Source organism: Kogia breviceps, chromosome 15 (assembly GCF_026419965.1).
Source record: "Kogia breviceps isolate mKogBre1 chromosome 15, mKogBre1 haplotype 1, whole genome shotgun sequence".
Classification (NCBI taxonomy): Eukaryota; Metazoa; Chordata; class Mammalia; order Artiodactyla; family Physeteridae; genus Kogia; species Kogia breviceps.
In genome coordinates, this window is record NC_081324.1 from 26,107,139 (window position 1) to 26,133,826 (window position 26,688).

Genomic DNA, 26,688 nt, shown 5'->3' on the forward strand with positions numbered 1-26,688 from the left:
CCTCTGCTTATCCTGGTGAGTAGCATCACCATCCATTCCGAAACCTGGCTACCATCCTAGGTCCCCTTATCCTACCTTCCTGTATCTAGTCAGTCATTGAGTCCTATCAGTTTTTATCCCTAAATATCATTCAGTGATATTTATGTTTAAATAACTTTCAAGTCCTCATCCTTTGCCTGTACAATTGTAATGACCTTCTAACTCTCCCAGCTGACCAAGTGATCTTTCTACAGCCCATTCAGTTTTTTCTTTCTTGTGCTTAAAAACCCTGTAGTTTTTTCTTTCTTGTGCTTAAAAACCTTATGAAGTCCATACTCCATTGCTTGACAATTCTCTTCAACATCCTACTCTACTCATCTTCTTTTTTTTTAATTTAATTTTTTAAATTGAAGTATAGTTGATTTACAGTATTGCATCATTTTCGGGGGGATGCAGCTAAGTTTTCAGATATATATGTATCTTTTTTAGATTCTTTTCCATTATAGGTTGTTACAAGATATTCAATATAGTTCCATGTGCTATACTGTAAGTCCTTGTTATCTATTTTATATATATGGTGGTATCTTTTAATCCCATACTCTTAATTTATCCCTACCCCTAGCCCTCTTTCCCTTTTGGTAACCATAAGTGTTTTCTATGTCTGTTAGTTTGTTTTCTGTTTTGTAAATAAGTTCATTTGTGTTTTATTTTTTTTTTAGATTCCACATATAAGTGGTATATAATATTTGTCTTTCTCTGTCTGACTTCCTTCACTTAGTATGATAATCTCTTGGTCCATCCATGTTGCTGCAAATGACAATGTTTTATTCTTTTTTTATGGCTGAGTAATATTCCATTGTGTTTGTGTGTGTGTGTCTATGTGTATGTGTATCTTCTTTATCCATTCATCTGTTGATGAACACTTAGGTTGCTTCCATGTCTTGACTATTGTAGTGCTGCTGTGAACGTTGGGGTGCATGTATCTTTTTGAATTAAGAGTGTTTGTCTTTTCTGGATATATGCCTGGGAGTGGGATTGCTGGGTCACATGGTATCTCTAGTTTTTTAGGGAACCTCCACACTGTAAGCCATAGTGGCTGCACCAATTTGCATTCCCACCAACAGTGTAGGAGGGTTCCTTTTCCTCCACGCCTTCTCCAGCATTTGTTATTTGTAGACTTTTTGATGATAGCCCTTCTGACTCATGTGAGGTGATATCTCATTGTAGTTTTGATTTACATTTCTCTGATGATTAACAATGTTGTTGACCATTTTCATTTCCTTTTTGGAAAAATGTCTGTTCAGTTCTGTTCCTTTTTGTTTGTTTGTTTGTTTTTTGTTTTTTTGTGGGTTTTTTTGTGGTATGCAGGCCTCTCACTGTTGTGGCCTCTCCCGTTGCGGAGCACAGGCTCCGGACGAGCAGGCTCAGTGGCCATGGATCTTGGGCCCAGCTGCGCTGCGGCATGTGGGATCTTCCCGGACCGGGACACGAACCCGTGTCCCCTGCATCGGCAGGCGGGCTCTCAACCACTGCGCCACCAGGGAAGCCCTCTGTTCCTTTTTTAATCGGGTTTTTTTTTGATGTTGAGTTGTATGAGCTGTTTATAAATGTTGGATATTGATTCCTTATCAGTTATATCATCTGCAAATATTTTCTGCCATTCTGTACATTGTCTTTTTGTTTTGTGGATGGTTTACTTTGCTTTGTAAAAGCATTTATATTTTTATTATTATTATTTTTTTGTGGTACGCGGGCCTCTCACTGTTGTGGCCTCTCCCATTGCGGAGCACAGGTTCCGGACGCACAGGCTCAGCGGCCATGGCTCATGGGCTCAGCCGCTCCGCGGCATGTGGGATCTTCCCAGACCCGGGCACAAACCCGTGTCCCCTGCATTGGCAGGCGGATTCTCAACCACTGCGCCACCAGGGAAACCCAAAGCTTTTATATTTGATTAGGTCCCATTTGTTTATTTTTCCTTCCTTTTCTACGTTAAGGAAGTTTTCAGCTGTCATGTCTTCAGATATGTTCTCAGGCCCTTTCTCTTTCTCTTCCCCTTTTGGGGGCCCCTATAATGTGAATTATTAGTGATTTTTGATGTCCCAGAGGTCTCTTAAACTATCCTCATTTCTTTTTATTCTTTTTTCTGTTCAGTGGCAGTGATTTCTGCTACTGTCTTCCAGCCCACTGATACATTCCTCTGTATCATTTAGTCTTTTGTTGATTCCTTCTAGTATATTTTTCATTTCAGTTATTATATTCTTCATCTCTGGTTGTTTGTTATATTTTCTAACTCTGTTAGAAACTTCTAACTTCTCACCTTGTGCATCCATTCTTCTCCCAAATTCTTTGATCATCTTACGATCATTACTCTTTCTCGGGTAGATTGCCTATCTCTGCTTCACTTAGTTTTTCTTTTGGAGTTTTATCTCGTTCCTTCATCTGGAAAATGTTCCTCTGTCACCTCATTTTGTCTAAGTTGCTATTTGTATTTTTATATATGTGGTAGGTTAGTTTTGTTTCTCGACTTTGGAGAAGTGGCCTCTGTAGGATCTACTAAACGTTTTTGAATCATCTCATCTCCTTTCACACTTCTTTAGCAGCCTATACTGTAGCTACACTTCCATAGCTGTGCATCTTTGCATATACTCTTCCTCTTTACTCTGCTTGGCAAACCTGAGTTATGTTTTAAGGGCCAGTTCAAGTCTTCCCTCTTCTGTGATGCCTTTTCACATTTCCCCAAATTCATCATTTGTCTCTCTCTGTACTACTCTCATGTACTTATTTTCTATTACAGCATTTATTTGACTACTTGAATTTACAAACTTCTTAGTGAAACCAACATCTCTTACTCATTTTTTTATTCTCAGATCCTGTCACAGTGCCTGGCATATAATAAATGCCTTTATATCTGATAAATGAGTTCAACATGTGAAAGTTCCTAGAGCAGTGACTGGCAGAAAATGAATGTCAGAAGATGCTTAGTCGTTACTCGTCACGTTTGTGAAGATCTGTAGCACAGTGCATTTCCCGGTTTTATGTTAATTTCCCTTACTGGAATAAAGTATAAATCCTTAGTGAACCATTCAAAACCCTTTACAACATTCTCTCATTTATCTTTCTAGGTTCGTCTTTTCTCTTTTTAAAAATTATGTTCCCAACCTAACAAGTTTCTGCCATGTATCTCTGGTTGATACTCACCTTTCCTTCTGTTGAGAATCACCTTACTAGTGAAGCCACTGTTACTGATGGAAGTGTGTCTCTCTATGTGGAAATAGAACCATTGCTGTACAAACCCTGTTTTCTAAGTTGTTTGGACTGATTGTGGTAACTGCCTTGAACTTTCAAGACAAAATTGAATTTCTCTCTTTTCTGTGACACTTATTTTTCATAATGTACTGTAACACAACACATATTATTTTAGTTGTATATATTTGTTGCTAGCATATGAGACCTTTGAGAGCAAATATTATGTCTTATTTATCTTTGATGCTCCAGCGCCCAGACTTTGCAGTGTTTCTTGATTTTAATGAGCAGAATGATATGAGTTACTCTCAAGAGGTCAGTGTTGTCTAGGATATTTTGAATAGGCATTTGAGAAATGTGGAAGCTACTACTGGCAAGAGAAACAGTTAACAATAGCAGCCAGCTGCTCACACTTGTTGAGCACTTCTTACATCCAGGCACTTCACATGTAGTATTAACATGTTTGTCACAACAACTTCATGAAGTAGATGCAGTAATTTTCCATCTTTAACAGATGTAACTGAGGCACAGAAAGGTTAGGTAATTTGCCCAGGGTCATATAGTTTGGGACTCTAGAACTCAGGCTGGTCACTACTGTGCTTTACTGCCTTCCAGTGAACATAGAGAATTGGAAGCAGTAAGAAGCAAGTTGGAACAAGGTGGAGGGCTATATGTACTCTCAAGACAGGACTAATCTCTAATGATCTTCTCTCTGACACAGTCCAAGATTTATGATAATGGCTAAGGAGAAGATTTCTTAAACTGTAAAGTGAATACATGTCACTTTGGGAATCTTACTAAAATTCAGATTCTAATTCTGTGGTTTTGGGGTGGGGCCTGAGATTCTGCATTTCTAACTAAGAAGCTCCCAAGCAGTTACAATGCTGCTTCATTGTGGACTCCATTTTGAGTGGCAAGGGTTTAGGAGGTTCCATCCCAGAGATATTTCACATGGGACTCTGAGGTTCTCATCTAGAAATTCTAAGAGATTCTGTTTCCTTATTCGGGTACATAGTTATGAAGTTGCTGTGGTATAGAGGTTCTGAGACTCTAGACACCAGTTCTCTATCCTAGTTCTTTATTAGAATCAGCTGAGTAGTTGTAAAAACGACTAATGCTCAGACTGTGCTTCAGAACCAATAAGGATATCTGATGAGTGGGCCTGTATATTAAAACAAAATTTGCAAGTGATTAGAATGCTCAGCCAAGGCTTCAGAACCACTGTAAGTAAACAAATTAACTTATTAAACACTTTTAGAACCAGCTCCTTTTCCTGTTAACCAAGTCTGTTGTCTGTTGAAATAAAAATTGTATTGCAAAAGTTCCCATGAATTGAAAATACTTTAAAATTGCCATAAAGATAAGATTAAATGTTAAGCAAATGAGGGCTTTCATCACTACAGTGTTTTAATTAAGCCTTGTGCTATTGGTAAGGTAGTGTTCATTTTTTTAAGGACTAAGAGTAAAGATACCAATAATGCTTTTTTCTGTTGAGAATGTTTCTGTGAATTCTAGTTGTGTTTTCTTAACCCAATTTTTTCTCTTTTCAACAGGGATTTTTTGCCAGGTGGTAGGAGAGATTATACAGTCCAAGTTCAGTTGAGGTGAGTTTGAAATTTTCTTGTTACTTTAATTTTATACTCGTTACTATATGTGTATAGTCCTGAATTTGTAAGTACATAAGCATGTTTGAGTACACTATTTAAGAGTTTTTCTTTTTTTTCTTTAATGCAGACTTTGCCTGGCAGAGACGAGTTGCCCTCAAGAAGATAACTATCCCAATAGTCTCTGTATAAAAGTAAATGGGAAGCTGTTTCCTTTGCCTGTAAGTTGCTTTTTATTCACAAGGCTTTTGTATGTAAGTTTATTATAAATACTAACAAGGCCTAGAAATAGTGATCACTTAGTAACAATGAACAGTCCCAGCATTAAATAACTGTTTTCCACTAGAGAGATTCATGGCTCCTTGGGGAAGTGGCTGATTCCGGATTTGGGGAAGATGGAAAAGATGAGCTTGAAGCATCTTGTGCCAGGAAGCAAGGAAGCTGTGAAAGACTCTTAAGATCATATCAAACGGTAGCAGGGCAGGACCTGCATATGTAGGGCAGCATGTTGTAGTGGATGTCTGAATGAGCTGGGCCTCAGCCACGGATGAGATGATGAAAGTTAGAGGCTGCTGAGAGCGACTGGACATGGAGCTTAAGGATTCTGAGCTTGAGCCTTGATGGTGCACACACTTGGGGGATGGATGCAGTGGTATTTGATTGACAACCTATTGTTTAAGCAGTGAAGTAGTATATGGGCTTCAGCACACACACACTCTCTCTCTCAGTGTGTATAGCCTGTTTCTGACGTGTTGGATAGCTCCAGACTCTTCAAATCCTGTTAGTCGAATCTTAATATAACAGTTAATTGTTGAACTGGACTATGTATCTGTCTCCACTGAGGTTTGGACTAAGTTACTAATTTGGTACAGCTGTGTGGAAGTAAAGCCTTAATCACAATAGTAGTAGAGCATGGCCTGTTTTTCAAGCCCTACAGAGTGGATATGTATCTTAACTGAAGAAGTGCTGTGAGAACAGTGATTCCACCATTATGTTAAGCTGCCATTTCAGCAAAGCAGATACCATGTGACTGTTGAGATAGAGATGGGGCAGCTGTTTAGCATCCCTGCTGGGCACAAGAGTTGTCTCTGGAATAAGTATATGCGCAACAGCTGTGAGCAGGCTGTACCGGGGCCAAGCGACTGTAGTTGAAGCCCAAAGTGAAGATGGCCCATGGCCAAGGCCGACCCTGCCAGTCAAAGATCTGACTTCTTGGTTGTCACGAGTCTCATTTCTCTCATACGTAGCCTGTGGATTTAGAGACCTGAGAAATAACATGTTTCATGCATCTTATAGGGCTTGAGCAATACTGCACCACTGCCTACTCTTTTTGAAAGATGTCTGTGAGGCTGGAATCATGAGAGAGAGTTTTCTGGGGATGAAAGGGGAAATTTCAGAGGCTGAGCAGATATGGTGGAGAGGAATGCTTACATGACCTTGTGCATGTTCAAACCCAGGTGGGACATTTCGTCTCTTGGGTTTCTGGCTATAAGCAGCAACAGATCTCAGGAGCTGTCTTTTATCTGGATGGATCATATAGCAATCTAAACCAAGGGAAGAAGCAGCCTTACTTGGAGCTGAAGGATGCCACTGGGTGGCCAGATGTGTAGCAAAGGAAACCTGGGATTTTGGAATGATAGCACATTTTCTATTGCTTTTCATATCCAATTTCCTTTGTCCACAATGGGCTAAGATATCTTTTGACCTTTGACTTTTATTGCTATTTAACTCTCATTCTCCTTGAAGAAATATCTAATTATGATGATCTTCTTGGTGTCTATAGACCCACCTTGAAGATCTATCCAGTATTGTATGTGCCAGTGCTGGGGGGTCGTGTCTGAAATGTTTGAGGCTCTACCTAAACTCTGGCATTGCTTCAGAAAATATGATAGTAACAGATGTATATACACACGTTCCACACAATTTTCCAGGTGGACCAGTATTTTTGCTATAATATTTTCATCCATGAGATCTACAGCACCACTATGAAGAGCTCTGAATTTGTCATTCTTCCAGGAGTTTTGAGAGAGAAGAAATTAGGCAGTTGAGCACTTCCTCTGGGACATTGTTACTCAGTCACTGCTGATTTCTTACCAGAAGCACTAACTAACCGTTGAGTACTTATACTAGGCTGTTTGTGAACACATCCGCTACTACGTGAAACACCCTTTGATGAGTCTTGCACTCACCTCTGGAGCTAGAGTCCTGCAGTGGCTCCAGGAGCACTTATGAGGGAGGTGAAGAAAGGTGAGCATTAGGACAAAGGATTTCAAGACAGATTTCGCAAACAGAAGGCAGTGGGGTGATGGTTGGGGCAAGGGTGAGCTTGCCTGACCCTAATAGGACCATCCCAAAGACCAGATGCCAGTCTTTCCCAGGTTTTTCGTCTTCAGCCCTGTGAACTCCTATGGAACAGTTGACATAAATTTACATGCAGCTGATGAAAAACTGCTGAGACCTCCCCTTGATCCACGATTGCTGTTGTTTGGGATAATGTAATATGGAGCCTTTACTAGCATGAAGCAGATTTATGAGAATCATGTGAGTGTACTGCTGCCTCAGAAGAAGTGAGCTCTTCACCACCATGGAGATCTTCAGGGACTTTGTTCCAGTTGTAAGAAGCATCAACAGGCCACAAAGAAGTTCGACATGTGGTCCTTGCCCATGATCCTGGTGTATCATACAACAGATCCTGGAGGAGTAAGTCATGGGATTTCCCATTAGAGCTCTGAATAAATTCGAATTTGTGTCTGGGAACAAGTGTCTGTGTGTATGACCTGATTGCAGTATGCAGTCATTATGGATCCATGATGAACAAAGAGTAAACTGAATGGGAAATGGTGTTACCTTCATAATAGCAATGTGTCCCTGGATTCTTAAGGGTCAAATAGTGATGAAAGCAGTTTATGTGCTGTTTTACCCACATCAAGATGCGGAGTTTTATAAGACACCTTTATGCCTTGATTTTTCCAGTCTCTTGATACAGGGATGACAGTAAGCAGTTCATAGCAGGACTTGTGGAATGATAAGTGCAGAGTGGACAGACACAAGTGAAACTGCCTCTGAGAATCTTCCCCACACCTCCACCTTTGACTCCAGCACTGCAAGCATACACACTGACAGCCATATGAGAAAATTACATGTTTTTAAGGGCAGAAGAGAAAAATTCTTTGCTTGGAGAGTTATTTTGAGAGGCTGAATTACTTTTCCTTTTAAACAGATTTTGAGAAATTTATGTAAACCTGTGGAGCTGTAAGGTTGGGGTGTGGAGGTGGATTGACATGGGGTAGTATTTCTTGGAAAGATTCCAAAGAATGGAGAGAATGTGTGTTTACAGTTCAGCTGACAAAGATCTCCTAAAGTATTTCCTCTCGGTGCAGTGGGAGACTTATTAGTACTAGTGTCATTGTCTCAATGTATTCTCTTTCTGAGTTTGTGGCTTTCTTTTTCCTGATATATAATTTTTTTCCTGCATATATTAGTTACACCGACGGTCTGCCTCACAGTAAATCTGGCCTGAAGTAAAGTCAATATTTTCTTCTTTTGAAACACACATACACACCAATTTGAAGAGATTCCCTTGGCCTAAGATGGGGTAGTATTGGCATCTTAATAATAATACTTAAGTGGACTCAAAATTATCAAATATAGTGCTTCCCTGGTGGAGCAGTGGTTGAGAGTCCGCCTGCCGATGCAGGGGACACAGATTCGTGCCCCGGTCCGGGAAGATCCCACATGCCGCAGAGCAGCTGGGCCTATGAGCCATGGCCGCTGAGCCTGCACGTCCGGAGCCTGTGCTCCGCAACGGGAGAGGCCACAACAGTGAGAGGCCCGTGTACCGCAAAAAAAAAAAAAAAAAACAACAACCAAATACATAAATGAGTTTATAATTATGCTAAAATAAACCATTGAAGGTTACATCAACTCATTACTCTAAAAACTGGTTAAGGGAGAGAATCATTGATTTCAGAGTAACCAAATGTTGATGTGGTCAAGTTCTTTATGGAAAGATTTCAACTAATATAAGCAAAAGGAAGAATGGATTTAAAAACTTTTTGTAATCCGTAATCATATAATGGATCTAGGTAACCATCATCAATGGATACTAAAACCATTAGGTCAAATCTGGATGCGGAACTTTATAGTGGAAGGATCAGGCCTACATCAGCTGAAATGATCAGCCTTTACATCACTGAAAATGGGGTAAACAGACGTTCTGTGCCTCATGATGTGGTATAATAGGAAGAATGTAACATTCCTTACGTAGTTGTTCTGCCTGAAAATTTGAACCTGAATTCGGTCAAGCCTGTACAACTAATTACCAGCCTAAAACATGGGAGTATCACACTTTCATACTGTGAGGAAGCAGTCTGTCTAATACAGAAGAAGAGGTCATTCTTCAGGTCAGAAGCCCTGGAGTCTCCAACGACAGCATCGGAAAAGGAGTAGAATTAGAGGCAGGGGGGTGGGAGAGAATAAAAATTATTCTTTAATATAGAATAAAGGAGACTTCAGAAACAACTGAGCACACTGTGAGGGTCAAGTTTGGATTCCGACTCAAACTAAAAGGACATCATATATACCAAACTACGTATGGATAAAGTAATGTGTCTGGGATACCTTATATAATAATCTGAGATGGGCGTAAAGACTGCTTATAAGTAAATTATTGAATTGGATGATAGGTATATGGGAATTTGTTATACTTTTTTCCCTATTTGTGTATAGGTTTGAAAGTTTTAGTAATAAAAAGATAAAAGACGTCTCTGAGGCGGTTGAGAAATTGGAATATAAAGTAGATATTAGACAGTTTTTTAAAATTATGGTTAAATTAAGATCGTGATACTGTGTTTTTTTTAAGGTCTTTTAAAGATGCATATAAAAGGATGGGTCAAATGGCATGTCTAGAACTTGCATTTAAATACTCGGGCAAAAATAAATGTGTATATGTGTGGGGTATATATTTTGGGGGGGGGTATTGTGTATTTAGGGGTGGGCTCGGGTTGGGCCAGAGGCAAATGAAACAAGATTGGCAACATGTTGATTATTGAAGTGGTTTGGTGGGTACTTTACTCTTCTTTCTACTCTTGTGTATGTTTGAAAATTTTTATAATACTAAGTAAAATAGTAAATATGTTGGTAATATTAAAGTAGTAATGGTAATTAGAAAATTAGTGGGACAATGTTAAAGGAGCAACACTGTCAACTTTTGTCAAAATTACAAGTACATGGGGTGTTGTCAGAGCATGTAACAGAAAAGGTCCTTTAGGTATATCTTTTATTGAAATGTTAGGTTGAGACTGATGAAAACATCTTTCAGTGGCTCTCCAGCAGCCTTTATTTAGAAAGCTTTAGGTTTACTCCAAAGGTCTCCTGTCAGATGAACTTAATTTTATTTTTGCTTTAGATGTGGAAAATTGTTAGAAATATGTGAAGGCTCAGCTTTTACGGTTGACCCTTGAACAACATGGGTTTGAACTGCTCGGGTCCAAATACTGCGTTATTTTCAGTAGTGATTACTACAGTATTGCATGTGCCTCAGGTACAGGGGAACTGAATATTCAGAGGGCTGACTGTAAGTTATACTTGGATTTTCAACTGTGTGGAGGGTGAGTGCCCCAGCCCCTGAGTTGTTTAAGGGTCAACTCTATATCCTGTTCTCAATAATCAGGTAACTGATGGTTGACTGGAGGTGATACTGTTGGTCAGGGGGAGAATATAAGTATACAGATAACTCAGAATTACCAGTGAAATTAAACTAGTCACGTGGGGTAGAGAATAGATTTAAAATATTTCGGTGAATAAGACTAGTACCATATTTGGTTTTGAATTTGCTAACACCTCATTCTTATATGCTCTTTTATTCTCTTCCCTTCTATTGCTCTCTTCTGTCAAATTCACTAACAGCATTGTTGCTGGGTGTCTCAAATTCCAATTTACACAGTTTATCGTCTAACTAGTTCATGAGTTTTTATCATTTTGGCTCACCCTGTGCCATTTTTATTTGGTTAACGTACTAGTGGACATACCAGAAGACAGAATTGTCTTTCAGGTTCAAAACAGGCAAAACAAAGGTTTCATTCACAATACCCAGATATTGGTGTTGATATTCCTTGTGTGTGTTGCTCATTGAACCAATTCCTAGTCTTTATAAGAGGACTCTCATATGAGTTTGCTTCTTTGTTTTATTTCACTTGAACAACTTTAGATGAGCATAATCCTCCTCTATACACACACATGCACACACAATTTCCCTTTTCCATAGTGTAATGAAAGTTATTTTCATTCTTCTCTTTGTCTTTTATTCCTCTGCTCAGACAGTTCTCAATGATTTTCAAAGTCTTGTTGCAAGTTGTAGATTACAAGTTATCATGGGAATTCACACTTAATAATTACTATCCTACCTCCTACAAGGCAGCGAAAGGTGTTTCCTAGTGTGATAGACTGTTTTCCTAGGCTCTGCTGTGTGATACCACCAAAACTGTATCTCATTTTTACCAAGGTGCATATTTTTGACATCTTTAAAATCCAGAGGTGTCTTAACAGTTTCTGATGATCAGGTGGCAGCTGTAATGTATTGTTGTTGCCTGCACTTGTACAACCCTGATGTTATTATTCCCGTGGCATGACTGGTTAACTGCCCTTCATCGGTTTTTCAGTCAACAAATGACTTGAGGACATTTCGAGGAAGGTTCGTGAATCCTGGCTGTTATTTGAAATTTTTGTTCTCTTAATATCCAGGGTGTGTCAGCAGTAACACTTGCAGTTAGTCTAAGGGTGTCAGTGACTTGCAAGGAAATCTGAGAGGTATTTGTGGAGTAGAATATAATTTTAAGAAGTATTTTTATCTTGAGCTCTTGGTGGCATATAGGAGAGTATCATGTGGAAAACATATGCATTGATGACGGTGAAAAAACGATTCAAAAGATTCATCTGTATATCCTAAAGGAATATGTTAGCCAGTTCATTTTGCTTATTATGTTTTCTTGATATGTATGCGGGAAAAAAAGTACATTAGGTTGTATCGTTAACTTACTTACTGTTCTTTCCTTCTCAGTGGTACATAAATTGGCATCTTAGAGTCAATGAAATATGGTGTGTGCTTTTCAATACATAGATGTTTTCGCAGTTAAGAAATTTTAATTTTCTAAAAAATATATTGGTTTTGAAAATCAGAAACTGAAAAGGCCTGTGGTAATTGAGAATTGCATGTACTGTGAAATCAAAAGTGAGACTTTACTATTTAAAACAAATACTTACTAGAAAAAATAGAAAAATATATAAGTAGCGGTTTTATTATAGCCATCAAGCTAATTCAATGCCAGTTGAAATATTGGTTATTCTTTTTTGTTAACGTGACCTGGTTTTAAAGATGGCAATCTCTGTTCTCGGAGAGAAGACAGTGGAGAGCTTTTTTATCACTTAGAAGATTTTAATAATTGCTTTGAAATGCACTGATTTGATTTTTTTTTAATTTCCAGAATTCGTTTTCCCTCTCTCACCCCTAGTATTTGAATGATTGAGAGCTCCTAAGATGGATCAGTATAAAGAGGTGCAACTTTATTGTTTAAAAAAAGGAAAAAAAAATCATAGTATGGCAAGATCTCAGCATCTTTAATTTTAATGGAACATGGATTTTTTTGTTGTGTTTTTCTGGATTTGTGAAATATTTTGTAACATTTTTAGAAGGTCATTTTCCTCTTTTGGATTGGTGACCCTAGGGTGAGGACTATTTGATTTCCAGGATAAAATAAAAGTAATTAAGTGTGACTGAAATTAGGCAAGATACTGTACTCGTCTTGGAGAAAATGTTTGCTCCTCTACAGAGAATTTAAAATGATTTTTCTGTCTTGGTTATAGGGCTATGCACCACCACCTAAAAATGGGATTGAGCAGAAGCGCCCTGGACGCCCTTTGAATATTACATCTTTAGTTAGATTATCCTCAGCCGTGCCAAACCAGATTTCCATTTCTTGGGCATCAGAAATTGGAAAGGTAAAGGTTCTTTTCCCTGGGTAGCATGAAAGTGTTCCCACTAGGTGTTGATTTACTTTGTTTTTTTCTTAGGCTACTAGCTCCAGCTCATTCAGTTTTTTGTTTGTAACCCCAAAAAGCAGTAGTTTTCAGTTCCGGGTAGAGATGTAGAGATTTTCAAGGTTAAAACTTTAAGGTTTCCTGAGTATCATCTCTTTATTTTCTTAGAAAGGAAATAACTATCATTACAGTATTTCTTAAGTTAATGGTTAATCACAATTGTGTTTATGTGTGTTTAAGTAGTATTTTAAGAAACTGGGAATTTGGGGTACTGTTATATATTTTTAAAGAAGAACAAAGAAAGCTTTCTCAGGCTTTGGAGAAGATCAACATTTGGTTAAATGTACTCATGTTGTGATTAGAAATCATCTGTTCCAGCCTTTATATGAACAGCTGATACTTCAAATAATACATGGGCATCCATATGAAAATATTTACTTAGATTTATATTATTTCCTCTGTATTTTTAGGTTGACGAACCTGGGTTTCTGCTGATGCTTAGTCTCAAAATGCGTTTTGTCAATTATGAGATACTGATTAATACAAGGGATTTCCATTTTAGAACTGCTTGTTTATATAACTGAAATAATAGAATGGCAAGAGATTTCAGTTAACTTCTGAACATCAGCTTTAATGTTGCTGTTTCATAGAAATAAAGGATAGTATTCCTCTTTGTGGATGGAGAAGTTGAGTCATGTTTGTAGCCAGAATTATTTAGTTTTATCACCAAGGTAATTGCAGAGCTGGATATAGAGAATATTTTTGTATTGACTGTACAGACATAAGGATCTCTTTAATGATTGTTCTCTTGAGCTCTCATTTCTGAATTTTTACTCTAACTTTTTTATCATAAGACACTGATCCCTAATATTTTTTCTTTGTGTGAACTGAAGGTACAGTGGTAAACCACTGGGTAAGGATTTGGGAAATCTTGGCTTAGTCCCAAGTGGGCAAATTGCTTGATTTTGGCCAAATTGCTTAATTCTCTGAGGCCTACTTATTATAAAGAATAAATAAAATCTCGAGAATGGGTGTTATATGCAAATATAAGGGACATTGTTAACTGAGCAAGTATTAATGCTTTAAAGCTTAGTGAGAGGAATTTGAACAGAAGAGTAGAGTATCTTTTTGAAATGATTATGAACTTACAGATTTTTTTGAGTAAAAGATTGCAGACATTGAACGCCTGACAGGTGTGGGAGTTTTTTTTGCCACATAATGGGAATAATATTCTCTCCTTGTAATTATAATGATTAATTGACTTAAATTTGTACACTATAGTGGGTATTCAGATATTTGAAAGGACTGTTACAGGACATTAAAAATGATATTTAAAGTATTTGGTTTGGGAACTATTAAAAGTATTTTATTTATTGTAGAATTGATTGAATGAATGAATCTAATGAAATGGTAAAGTAGGTTTTTAGCATTTAGGTAAAATTGTATATCATCTCTTCATAGCTTTATAAATAGCTAATGAAAGTTCCTTTGTGCCAGATCTAAGAGAGTATAGGATTGGATGCTATTATTTTCTGGCCTTGTCTTTTTGATTTTTTATGGTTTCTTCATGTGTCTTATATACTGTAGTAGCTTCCCCTTCCCTAGTAAAATGCCCTAGTAAAATGTTTGGGAACAGGAATTAATTGTCAGATTTTTTTTCTCAAAAGAAAGCTGATTTGGGGTTCATATGAGTGATTTGCCTAAAGCCATGTAGCAAGTGTCTGCCAGAATTAGAACTGTGGAACTCTGGATGTGAAGTGTTAATATAGACCACAGGTGTTTGAACTTTGTTTCTGTAGTGGAACTCATTTTTCAATGAATATATTATGAGAGCCCCATTACATAAAAACAGAAAATTCTAGTTAGAAGTGGGCATGGGAGAGTGCATTCTCATTTATACCAAGGTGGCCCCTAAAGCACCAGTTTTGCTAAGTTAGAAACACAGTTTGAAAACCACTGATCTGAGCCATTTTATCTTTTACATAGATGTTTTAAAGTTCACTAAGATGGTGAAGCGTTCATCTTCCCTAAAGTAGCTGAGTTGATTTTGTTCCCTTCCCAGTCATTGACTGTCCTGTGGAAGTTATTTTGAATGTTATTTTTAGAAACCAGAGCTTCTTAGACAAGTGTTTTATGTAAATAGACTATTATCTCTCATCTTTAATACAGATTATCTTTCTTTGTAGAATTACTCCATGTCTGTATATCTTGTACGACAGCTCACATCAGCCATGTTATTACAGAGATTAAAAATGAAAGGTATTAGAAACCCTGATCATTCCAGAGCACTAAGTAAGTAATGTTTGTAAGACTGAGCATATGAGATGCTTTAAATGGAAATTTTAAAAGCCTCACATATACCTCCATACAGGAACAATTTGGGAACAATTATTAGAAACCTAAAATGAATTATGAATTAAAAGTACTCTAAGAATAGAGCCCTATGAATTGAAAAGCCCTTCTCTTAGAAACCACTCCCAAGAGGATTAATTTTAAATCTCAACTAATCTGATTTTTCACCTTTTCATAAGAAGTTATTTAGGTAAATGTCAGGTTGATGGCAGTTTTGATGCCTACGTTGACTTGAGAATAGGAATGCAAGTCTTCAAAACCTCCAGTGTGTAGTGTGATGTACATTTAAAAACTTCTAACTAAAAAAGGTCTTTTTGCAAAAGAAATGTTGATATCCATCAACAATAATATTTGCCTTCTGAGATGTTTTATTTTGTACTTTGCTTTCATACGGTATAATAATAGGCAGAGGAAAAAAAGTCTTAACCCAAACTGTAAATAATTCAGTTCAGTAATTGAAGTTAATTGAACAAGACATTTTTTTGGGGGGAAAGAGAATATTTTTCTCCCAGTTACCTCCCATTATCACTGAATGAACCAGAAAGGAGAAGGGGATCTATAGGTTGAAAAGGGAACCAAGTAGGGCTGTTGAAATGGTATTTTGTTTCTTATACTCAAGCCATTTCTCATCTCAAACAGTACAGTATTGATCTTCCTGCCTAGAGCTGAAAGCCATGGAAGCTCTTCCATAGTTTTTTTTTTTTTTTACCCCACTCAGGTTCCACTGTCTCTACTCCTAGTCCTATTCTCCCTATTGTCGTGTTGAGAATTAGGCATCTGAAGGCGGTATATGTCTTCTTTAGCGTGTATAGACAATAACTTGTATACATTACGTGATGATTAAGATCACAGACATTCCCACATCCATAGTAGTTTTCAATAGTTAAAGGAAGTGTAAGAATGTTTTACCTTTTCTGTTTACTAATTTAACAATTGTTGGAAATTACCAGTACTCCCAAATTAAAAACAGTCATGAATGTGTTTTAGAAAAGCATTGAAGCTCAGAGGATAGCTGCCTTCCAAGTTCCTTTCCTAATTGTTGTATTGTTCTTAAGTCTTAAACAGCTTTCTGCTTTGAAACTCTTCCTCACCTGTAATTTTACTTTTAAAAAGAAATTTTAAAAATTCAATTAAACATGTCATCTAGAGTTTGTAATTCTTTAACCTAATACTGGAAGTATGGTTGTGTTTTCAATACATTGATACTTAACATTTTGTTTGTTCTGTTTTGTTTTTGTAGTTTCTTGACCTATTTGAAGTGTTTGGGAAACTTTATATAAGATGATATATATATATTTCTATAATTCTGTTCATATGTGACAATTAATTTTTTAAACTGTGTTTTTATTATTGATTTTCCCTCCTAAAGTTAAAGAAAAACTTACTGCGGATCCTGATAGTGAAATTGCTACCACTAGCCTTCGGGTGTCCTTGATGTGCCCTGTAAGTAAAGCAACAAAACATTCTGGGGCATCTTAGTTTTTAGAAATTACTAATTTTCCTATAAAAGTAAGTATGTGAATGAATGGTATATTACAGAATTTTGAACTTTTTTCATTTTCCCATTCAGGGATCTTCATGGTTAAGCATTATAATTCCAAAGAATGCAAACGTTCTTCAGGCAATGACTAAGCAAGAAGAGATGTAAAAGGATATTGCATCAAAGAGGAAAGAGAGCTTTAGGTTCAGAATAATCTGTCACTGTTAATTATAGATAATCCACAGCTAATACTGAACATATCTAGAGAGTTGGCTCCTTTTATCAGAATATAAACAGTATTGAAAAATAGCAGTAAAGTTATTAGGACCTAATAAATGCTAATTGATAGGCGAGGTCAGGAATAGTGGTTGAAGGCTTCTTTAAAATCACTACTCTTGGAGGGGACCCTTTCCAGATGAGAGGAACTTTATGAGAAAAGTATGGAATTAGGAATTATAATATAGTTGCTGGGGGGAGGCATTTGGTGACCAGCTACTATTGTGAGGAAACATACAGTGTTTTAAATGGAAAGAGAATTGTGTCAGAGAAGGGAATAATTTGTTGAGTTCCTATTGTGTGCTCCTTATATTGTCTTGTTAGCAAGCCTGTGTGGAATTGTTCCCATTTTGCAGATGAGGAACCTGAGACTGAAAGGGGTTGGCTAACCCAAATCACACAGTTAGTTTGTAGTAGAACAAGTCTATAAATTTTTGTCTTCTGACATTATTCCAGTTCTCTTATAAGACAATGTACCATATTGCCACATGGGGCCAAAAATATAAATATCCTGATTATAAGTCTCTCTCTCTATTTGGGAGAGCAGATATCTTTCTTTCTAAAGCTTTATTATTTATTATCATTAACTTTAACTTACCTTTATTGAAAAGGGATAGACTTAACATGAAATTGGGATTGCTTCGAAATCTGAAACGTGTGTTTATGAAACACAGAGAAGGTCTGCAGGAGGACATTAATGCCCTGAGGTGGTGGCAGTGGCCCTAGAGGGGCTTGGGACCTCCTCTGCTCACAAGCTGGGCATGAGTTCACTTGAGTTCATTTCTTCACAGTACCTTTTCCTCTTTCTCATGTTAAGATTGATATTAAATTGGAACACAAGAAATTGCCATTTTGTTGATCAAAAACAGTTTGGATATTGGAAGTTTCTTATGGTTTAACTCTAGTATATTCAGCAAATGTTCATTGCTGGCTATATTGTCAGCACAGCCACTATTTGGGAAGGGAACTCACGTCACCTTTTTGTTTTAGTATGTCAGACTATTCTGTCGGGAAGAAAGTGCTTCTACACAATTTACCTAAGCAGTTGTACAGTTTGCACAGTTCCATTTTCTGTAAGTCTTACTGTCTTGGAACTGGTTTTTTAATTTCTTTTCCATTTTTTCCTTCAAACACTGTGCTGTTCTACATGACAACAACCAAAACAAAACAATAACCAAACTATTGGATTCTTGGACATTCAAAATAGTGAAAGTGGTATATTGGCATGGTTAGGATTTCTTCTATATAAGAATAGGGAATAGTTCCTTTCACATGTGTCAATTTTAATAAAATTGACAGTTTTAAGAAAATTAACATTTCAATTATTTGAAGAAATGAAGTAACAAGATTCTGTTTTAAGTTCATTAAATGTTTTCTTTCTCTGCTTATAAGTGAAAACAGATCTGTTTCTGAGACTATCTTTTGAGCTTTCCTCAGTATTCATTCTACCTGATTTTTTCAGAACACTTTCTAAGAAAAGAGTGAATGGTACTCTTCAGACTATACTAGTGTTAACCTAACGTTGGGTTGCTAACTATAGGATGTGATCTATGTTATCAGAAAACCAAACACAGGTGTTTTGATCAAATTTAACAGATAGATGACAGAAGTTAGATGATGAAAGTAGTTTTAGAGGCAGAGATAATACTAGTATCAGTTGAAGATAGAAGAATGGAGGGAGTATAGCCAGCTGACTGTGGAAATAACACAGGATCTGGGGTGGTGATGGGAAACGGAGAAGAAAAAAAGGATCATAGGTGTTTGGAAGGATAAGTGGTGAACCGTGGGTTAATTAGGCAAAAATGAGAGAAAATGATAGCTTAAGGTGGTGGGAGAAATGTTCTATTTCACAATATGGTTTGTAAAGTGATTTGAAGTAGACATGAATCTGGATAGTGAGAGCACAGTTCAAAACCTCTGTCCTTGGGACCTAAGGAAGGTAATTTTACAATAGCTGTTGAAGAGGGATTTGATTGAGTGTGTATAATTAAATTTTTGAGCACAGTGTCTGAATTTTACATAGGAGTTCCATCTTAGTGATATTAGCTAGAGATTTTTGGACTGTCCTGCAGAGGTAGGCTAGGTGGGTGCCCCAGGATAGAAAAGAAAAATAGGTTTGATTTTATGTCTTGTTTGATTCTGACTCAAGTTTTTTTTAAAAAAGGTACCACTTCTACAAATAGTTTGGAACCACTGATTTGAGCCATTTTTGCTTATACCTACTCTTTCTTTAGACAGATACTAATTAGTCTATTAATGAAGTAAAAATCAATTTAGATACTACCTGCTTAATATTTGATTAATAAAAAAGCTGCATTACAGTGTTAGATACCATTTTATTCATAAAATCAGTACATTTCAAAACAGTGCCATCATCTGACTAAATAGAGTTCAGCACATTCAAGTCTTTTTTTATTAACATTACATAATCAGTATTAGGAAATCAGTCAGATTTTGCCAGTTAGTAATAAATGGCTTTTTAACTTGGGAAATGTTCATTAGCTCTTGTAAGACACTAGAGTAGCATTAAATTTAGGATCAGCAACTTTTGTATTCCTGAATGTTTTTGTTTCTTTATGCTATGGAAATTCTAAAGCAGTTACAGGAGAGATGAGAATGGTGTAGAAGAGGAAGAAAAAGAAAAAAGCAGCAGATTGCAAATTGTGGCCCAAGGGTACCTGGGGATCCCTGACACTCTTTGAAGAGGTCCAAAAAGTCAAAACTATTTTTATAACAATACTAGGACACAATTTGTCCCTTTCTTGCTCTTATTCTCTCATGAGTAGACAGTGATATTTGATAGGGGTTACCTGACAGGAGCTGATGTCATTGCTCTGACGGCTGATGGAGTGTGTACTTGTGTATTCTTGTGTTTTAAACATGAAGTGTTCTGAAATATATTCCTTGGTGTTTAAAAGAAAATACTTCTTAAAGCAACTTTCATCTTCTGCGATTTACTTTTTAAACCTTCCATCGCCTGTATTGACTGCATGTGCCAGGCCCCTAGAAATTAGTATGTTCAACGGAACCAACTTGATGGGAGTCACTGTCCATACATAGGACTTGTTTTCCAAAGAAAAGTGTTGTTGAGAGTAGCAAAATTATAAGCCTATCTAGGCATGTTGTAAAGCTGTTTGAAAAGTGACTTGGAGCAAGTTTTGTGAATGGAGACGTAGTGCTCAAGTCACATTCTGCTTTAAAAGTTGTAACAAATAAAGATAAATTAAAAAGAAAAAAATGTCTCTTAATTTCTAATACAATAAATATTAGTAAATACAACTTACATACATATAAGCTCTTGGAGGTTCTCAATTTTGAAGAGTGTAAAGGGATTCTGAAACCAAAAATTTGAGAACTGGTTGCCTAAAAAAACCATAGTAGGTTGAGTTAGATAGAGCATTAGTTTAAAGAAACAAATCCAAAAAATTGACAAATAATACCTACTTTATTATACAGTTGTTCAAATAAACAAAAGAGAAAATTTTAAATTACTAAAACCTGTTCAGAAGTAATGTTTTAAATAATATGATGTCTGTCTTTCTAGATTTCACTCTTTATAATTGTGTATGTTTATTGGAAAAAACTGTATTGTGCTATATATACTGTTCAGTGGTTTACTGTTTTTAAATTAATGGTATATCTTAAATATTTTAATATGTCTAGATCTAATTTTAACCACTCTAGGTATTTTGTTGAATTGGTATGCTACAGCTTATTTTTTTCCAACCTTTTTTAGTGATTATTTGGGTTGTTTCCAAACATGGATTATGTAAAAAAACAATGATAGAAAATTCCTAAATAAAAATGAGCCAGTAAAATCCAGTGCTCTTTTTCAAGGATAATATGTGATAACAAAGGGATGCCTCTTAGGAATGCAAGTGTAGTTTTATATTAGAAAATCTGTTGAAATTATCTATAATAATAATTTAAAAAGAAAAATCCTCTGATCATCTCATTAGGTGCTAAATAGATATTTAGTCAACATCCATTCCTATAGAACAAAAACTCTTAGCAAAGTAGGAAAAGGTAGATAAGTAAAACCAAAACCTACCACCATGTATAATGTAAAACTAGGAATGTCTTTATGAAAGTGAAAAACATTTGGATTTGTGTTATAACTCTAGCAACTGCATCTTAGTGATTGTATTGTTTTTAGCCTCTTGGTAGCCTCAGCATCTTCATTTCAGAACTAGAAATATAGATACTAGTCCTTTTGGAGTCATGGGGTTATTATGAGAATTGTATGAAATTTACATAAAAGTCTTTAGCATGCTGTAAAATTCTACATTACTTAAGGGATAATTCGTTATTAAAGGAAGGGAAAATATAGAGGCAAATATCATAGAAGAGAAATTGCCTCACATTCTTTTTTTTTTTTTTTTTTTTTTTTTTTTTGCCGTACGTGGGCCTCTCACTGTTGTGGCCTCTCCCTTTGTGGAGCACAGGCTCCGGACGCGCTGGCTCACTGGCCCAGCCGCTCCGCGGCATGTGGGATCTTTCCGGACCGGGGCACGAACCCGCGTCCCCTGCATCGGCAGGCAGATTCTCAACCACTGCGCCACCAGGGAAGCCCGCCTCACATTCTTTACTCACTTTTTTCCCGTCTTTAATAGTTAAATTGTGCTGTATACTTGGCATAAATCACTATAACTTCCAAAATCTCTTTTAGAATACTAGACACTTAGAGGTAGTATGGACTCTGGAGTTAAGAGCATCGGTGTTCAAATAATGACTCTGCCACTTTCTAACTTTGTAATGTTAGTCAAGTTAGTTAGCTTCTTTTTGCCTATTTCCTCATTATAAAATGGGGATGATAATATATATCAGCTGTATAGTGTAGTTTTTAGGTAAAGTGTCACTAAGATTAATGTAAAGTATTCAACGTGATACCTTACATGTAGGTACGACTATATAAGCATTAGTTACTGCTATAATGATGAGTTGTATAATTCTTTTCTTTTTAAATTATAAAATAACCAAATGTTAATTTTAGCAGTAAGAAATTACAGATAAACCAAAAGGCAAAAAAAAGGGAACATTCTAAAAATCCCACCCCTCAGGCAGAGTTAACAGTGTTATAGTTTAGCTGTGACTTCTTCTAGACTTTATAGTGCAAATAAACAAGTCTTTCCTTCTTCCTTTTCTTTCTTTGTGCCCCTTACCCACTCTCTCCATTCATTCTACCATCTGGTTAACAAATACTGAGCATAGGCTGTGTGCTTGGTACTGTGTTGTGACATTTGGATTACAGTGGTGAACAGTGATATAGACCTTGTGGGGCTTAGAGTGTAGTGGGAGAAACAGATTTTCTATCAGAATAAGAGAGCTGGTTATAAACTGAGATCTTTTCTGTAAAGGGAGTATACAGGGAGGTTCAAAGGCTCTACAGAAAAACTTGATCTAATCTAATCTGGATGTTATATATGTCTTGATGTTGGTATTCCTCTACCAATTGGAATAAGAATTGAACAGAGTACTAGGTTATATGAGTATATTGAAACATCAACATATGTGCTTATACAAAAGTGTAAAAAAGGTATATAAAAACGTATTTGTAATTCATATCACATACATGAGGCTGATTAATATAGGTAACCAAAGATAAATAACCAAGTGGAAAATGAGAAAAGGTTATGAATAGACAGTTCTTGGAAACACAAATGACCCTTAGAAGTAAAAAAAAAAAAAAAAAAGCAGCAGCAGTTCAACTTCACTTATAATAAGAGAAGTGTATTCCAACACTACAATGGGGTACTTTTCACCTATCAGATTGGCAGAGGTCAAAGGATTCAATAGTGCTATATTGACAAGGTCGAGGGGAACCAAGCACATTATTACATGTATATGTGTAAATCAGTAGGTAACCTCTGTGGAAGATAGTTTGTCATTGTGACAAAAATCACACAGTTTTTCTTTGACTCAAAAAGCTTATTACCTTTAGGAATTTATCCCATAGCTATTTATTGCAATATTATTTGTAGTGATGAGATTGGAGACAGTTTAAATGTAAGTACAGAATTGTGTGAATTGCATGCCACCATATCTGGGAAAATTTTTTTAAATACACATTTGATTATGCATAGAACATCTGTGAAAGGACATGCAAGAGATGGATAACAGTGGTTCTCTCTAAATAGGGGAAGAGATAAGAAAGAGACATGTTTTCATTGTCTATATATCTTTTCCTACCTGTGAATTTACAAATTTTACCTACTTTCAAAAAGTGAGATGGTCTTTTAAAAATTATAGGTCCTTCAGTGAATACAAATAAAATATATAGCAATCTTGATGGAAATAAATTCAGGTTTTAGTTTCTTTTTCATTTTGTTAGTCTCGTATGACTTCTTCACATTTTTATGACTTTTGAGGCTTTGTTCTCTTTTCTGAAATGATTTCCCATGTTGTCTTCCCTGTCCTATAGTTAGGAAAAATGAGGCTGACAATCCCATGCCGTGCAGTGACTTGTACACATCTACAGTGCTTTGATGCTGCCCTTTATCTGCAAATGAATGAGAAGAAGCCCACCTGGATTTGTCCTGTGTGTGACAAAAAAGCTGCCTATGAAAGTCTAATCTTAGACGGGTAAGTATATCCCAACATAATACTTAATTATACTTAATTTTATTTCTAAACTGTAGTTAGTGGCCCTTTTATCTTTATAATATTATAATAATAATATTATTTGTGTTGGGGACAAGAGAGTGAGTAGTTTCCTTTCCTTTTTGCTTTTCATGATCATATTTCATTGTCCATAGGAAAGGGTAAAATCCACTTAGTGATGTCATTTTGCTTACCTAGAACTTCTTGAAGAGCAACCAAGTCTGTGTAAAACCACAGAGCAAGTGGTAGGGTAGATAGAGTTGTGTTATGCAGCTGGTAAGTTTAAAGCTAGAATTCACTGACTCTGGAGTGTGAATTTTCTGACTCTGGAGCCCAAACTCTTAAGCATTCTCTCTCATGTCATATTGCGTATGTCAGAATTAAGGAAAATGATATAAACTAATTATTAGTAAATGAGGTACCCTTTTTTTCCTGTAACACTGTTAAAAAAATTGCATATATCATCCATGAACCCCTATTAACATTTAGGAAATACAGTTAATGAAAAGATTAAAATAAAATCAACATACCACCCTATAGTGATGATTTTGTTATTGATGTATTAAAAAGATTGAAATCACTCTTTGCATAATGATGTGTATATACATCATGATTTTCACTCTATAGAGTGAAAAATATCCTAGATCTTTAAAGATACTCCGGCATTTTTTTCAGTTTGAAAAGAGTATTACTGTAGAGAGGAATGAGACAATGAAGAGTGATGGGACTTTTTTCTCTGTAAACTTTTACTTTTTAACTTACTTTGAAATAATGTCAAACTTAGCAAGAAGTTGCACAGTAGCATAATGTGTTAGTTGTTAACATTCTGCCATATTTGTTTTGTCACATTCCCTCTTAATGTGTAGGTATTTTTGGTGTGTGCATGTGTGTATATAGAGAGAAAGCGATGATGATTATTACAATTTTCAGAAACCTTTTGAACCATTTGAGAATTAAGTTGCATATGTCATGTCCCTTTGCCCATTAATATTTTAGGGTATGTTTCCTAAATACTTGATGTTCCATTGTGGGTACACTACTAATCATTTAAGCGTTTTTGTTTGTTTGTTTTTCCTATTGGGTTGGCCAAAAAGTTCCATAAGTTCTTATGGAAAAACCCAAACAAACTTTTTGACCAACCCAATATTATTGCCTGCATGATTGCCACTCTTTCTATTTTACCTTGTGACATGAACATTTTTGAAGCTTTTGTTTGCTCGTTTATGTCTATGGGTTTTTCCGTAAGCTCTTAGAAATTGAAATGCTGAACAAAAGAGAATATATAATTTTAAGACTTTTACTATTTATTACTAAGATGCCTTCCAGGAAGAGTAAACGATTTTACTCTCCTAGTTGTCATTTCACTCTCCTGCCAGTAGTGTATTGGAAGCCCACTTCTCAGTCTTCTTACCAAGCTTATCATATTAAATCTTATTTTTAAAATGCCTTTACTAGTTTCCTAGTTGAAAAGATATCTTATTTTGATTTTTATTTATTGTATTGTAAGAATTATCAGTTATCAATAATTATCAATTATTATCTTCATCCATATATTGGTTGTTGTAATGCTTTTTATGAATTGCCTCTTCATGTTTTTTTTTCTGTGTGGTTCATCTTTTTCTTACTGACTTATAAGTGCTCATTATATACTGAGGATATTAATTTCTCTGTTTACATGTGCTAAATATATTTTCCCAGTTTGCCTTCTGATTGTATTGTGACATTTTTCTCATTCAGAAACTTTAAATTTTTATTCCATCAAGTCTGTCTCTTCATTTTGGTTTTCTGTCTTTAATGTGTTTTAGAAAGTCCCAGAGATTTTATATGAGCATTCACTTGTTTTTTTGTCAGGTACTTTTAAGATGTCATTTTTTTCCCCCTCCATTCATGCAGTTCTTTGTTCCATCATGCATTCCTTCATGAACTTATTCAATATAATACTTATTAAATACTGGCTGTGTGTCAGATACTAGATCTAAATTGGTAAACAGAGCACTTCCAGAGTGGGAGACAGTAAAGAACTGCATATTGTGTTAAGTGCTATGAAGGTAAAGGATGGAACTATGTGAAAAACTTGGGGATGGGGAGAAACTTTAGGGTAGCGAATAGGTGATCCCATTACTCCACCCTTCCACCTGAAAGTTGGTCAGTAATCTCACCAACACTTAATGAATAATCTCTCCCGTGGGTTTAAGACACTGCCTCCATCATTTAAAACATTTTTTGTACTCAAGTGTCATTTCTGAACTGGTATTTGTGCCATTGATCAAAGTATTGGTCAGTACAAAACTATTTTAATTATTGGATTTCTGTTATTCATTAATATCTCTTAGGCCATATGTTTCAGAATTTTCTTGACTGTTAATACAGTTTGCCATATTCACTTGAATAAAAGCATCCTTAAATTACACAAAGAAATCCTGTTTGGATTTTGATTGGAATTATGTTTTTCTTATAATTAGGGAAAATACAAATTTAAAGTATTACATATTCTAATGAAGGTAGCATTTTTCCTTATTTGTTTTTACCAGTTTTATCGAGGTATAAGAAATGCCCATATTTAATGTGTACAATTTGGTACATTTTGACCCAGTGTACACCTGTGATATCATTACAATAAGATAATGAATATATCTGTCCTACCTAAAGTTTTCTCATGTATCTTTCTAATCTCTTTCTTTCACTGTATCCTCAGTCAAACACTGATATGCTTTCTGTTTCTACAGATTGTTTTGGATTTTCTAGAATTTTGTATGAATAGAATCATAAAGTGTCTGCTTCCTTTGTCTAGCTTATTTTTATTCAGTATGCTTGCTTTGAGATTTGTCCACGTTGCTGCATGTACCAATAGTTTGTTCATTTTTATTCCTGAATAGCATTCCATTGTACAGATATCCCACAGTTTGCCAATTCACTTGTTTATGCGTTCCTTCTGGTTTGGGGTTCTTGCAAATAAAGCTGCTAAGAACATTCATGTCCAAGTCTTTGTGTGGACTGATGTTTTAATTTATCTGGAGTAAGTACTTATGAGTGGAATCCCTGGTCACATACTAGGTGTATGCTTAATTTTTTAATAAATTACCAAACTGTTTTCCAAAGTGGTTGTGCTGTTTTATATTC

General features: G+C 36.0%; 1 protein-coding gene across 27 annotated transcripts in view; it reads left to right on the plus strand.

Annotated features, from left to right (window-relative positions):
• Positions 1-26,688, plus strand: part of PIAS2 (protein inhibitor of activated STAT 2) — a 117,790-nt gene that overhangs the window by 36,395 nt on the left and 54,707 nt on the right. For all 27 annotated transcript variants that reach the window (XR_010836939.1, XR_010836940.1, XM_067015333.1 and 24 more), the window contains 6 exons: positions 4,776-4,826; positions 4,957-5,047; positions 12,687-12,821; positions 15,047-15,152; positions 16,582-16,655; positions 23,390-23,550. Coding sequence is in view for 25 of the 27 variants with exons in the window: in XM_067015333.1 (XP_066871434.1) it covers positions 4,776-4,826; positions 4,957-5,047; positions 12,687-12,821; positions 15,047-15,152; positions 16,582-16,655; positions 23,390-23,550 (618 nt within the window). In the remaining 2 variants the exon portion in view is untranslated. The remainder of the gene's footprint in view (positions 1-4,775; positions 4,827-4,956; positions 5,048-12,686; positions 12,822-15,046; positions 15,153-16,581; positions 16,656-23,389; positions 23,551-26,688) is intronic.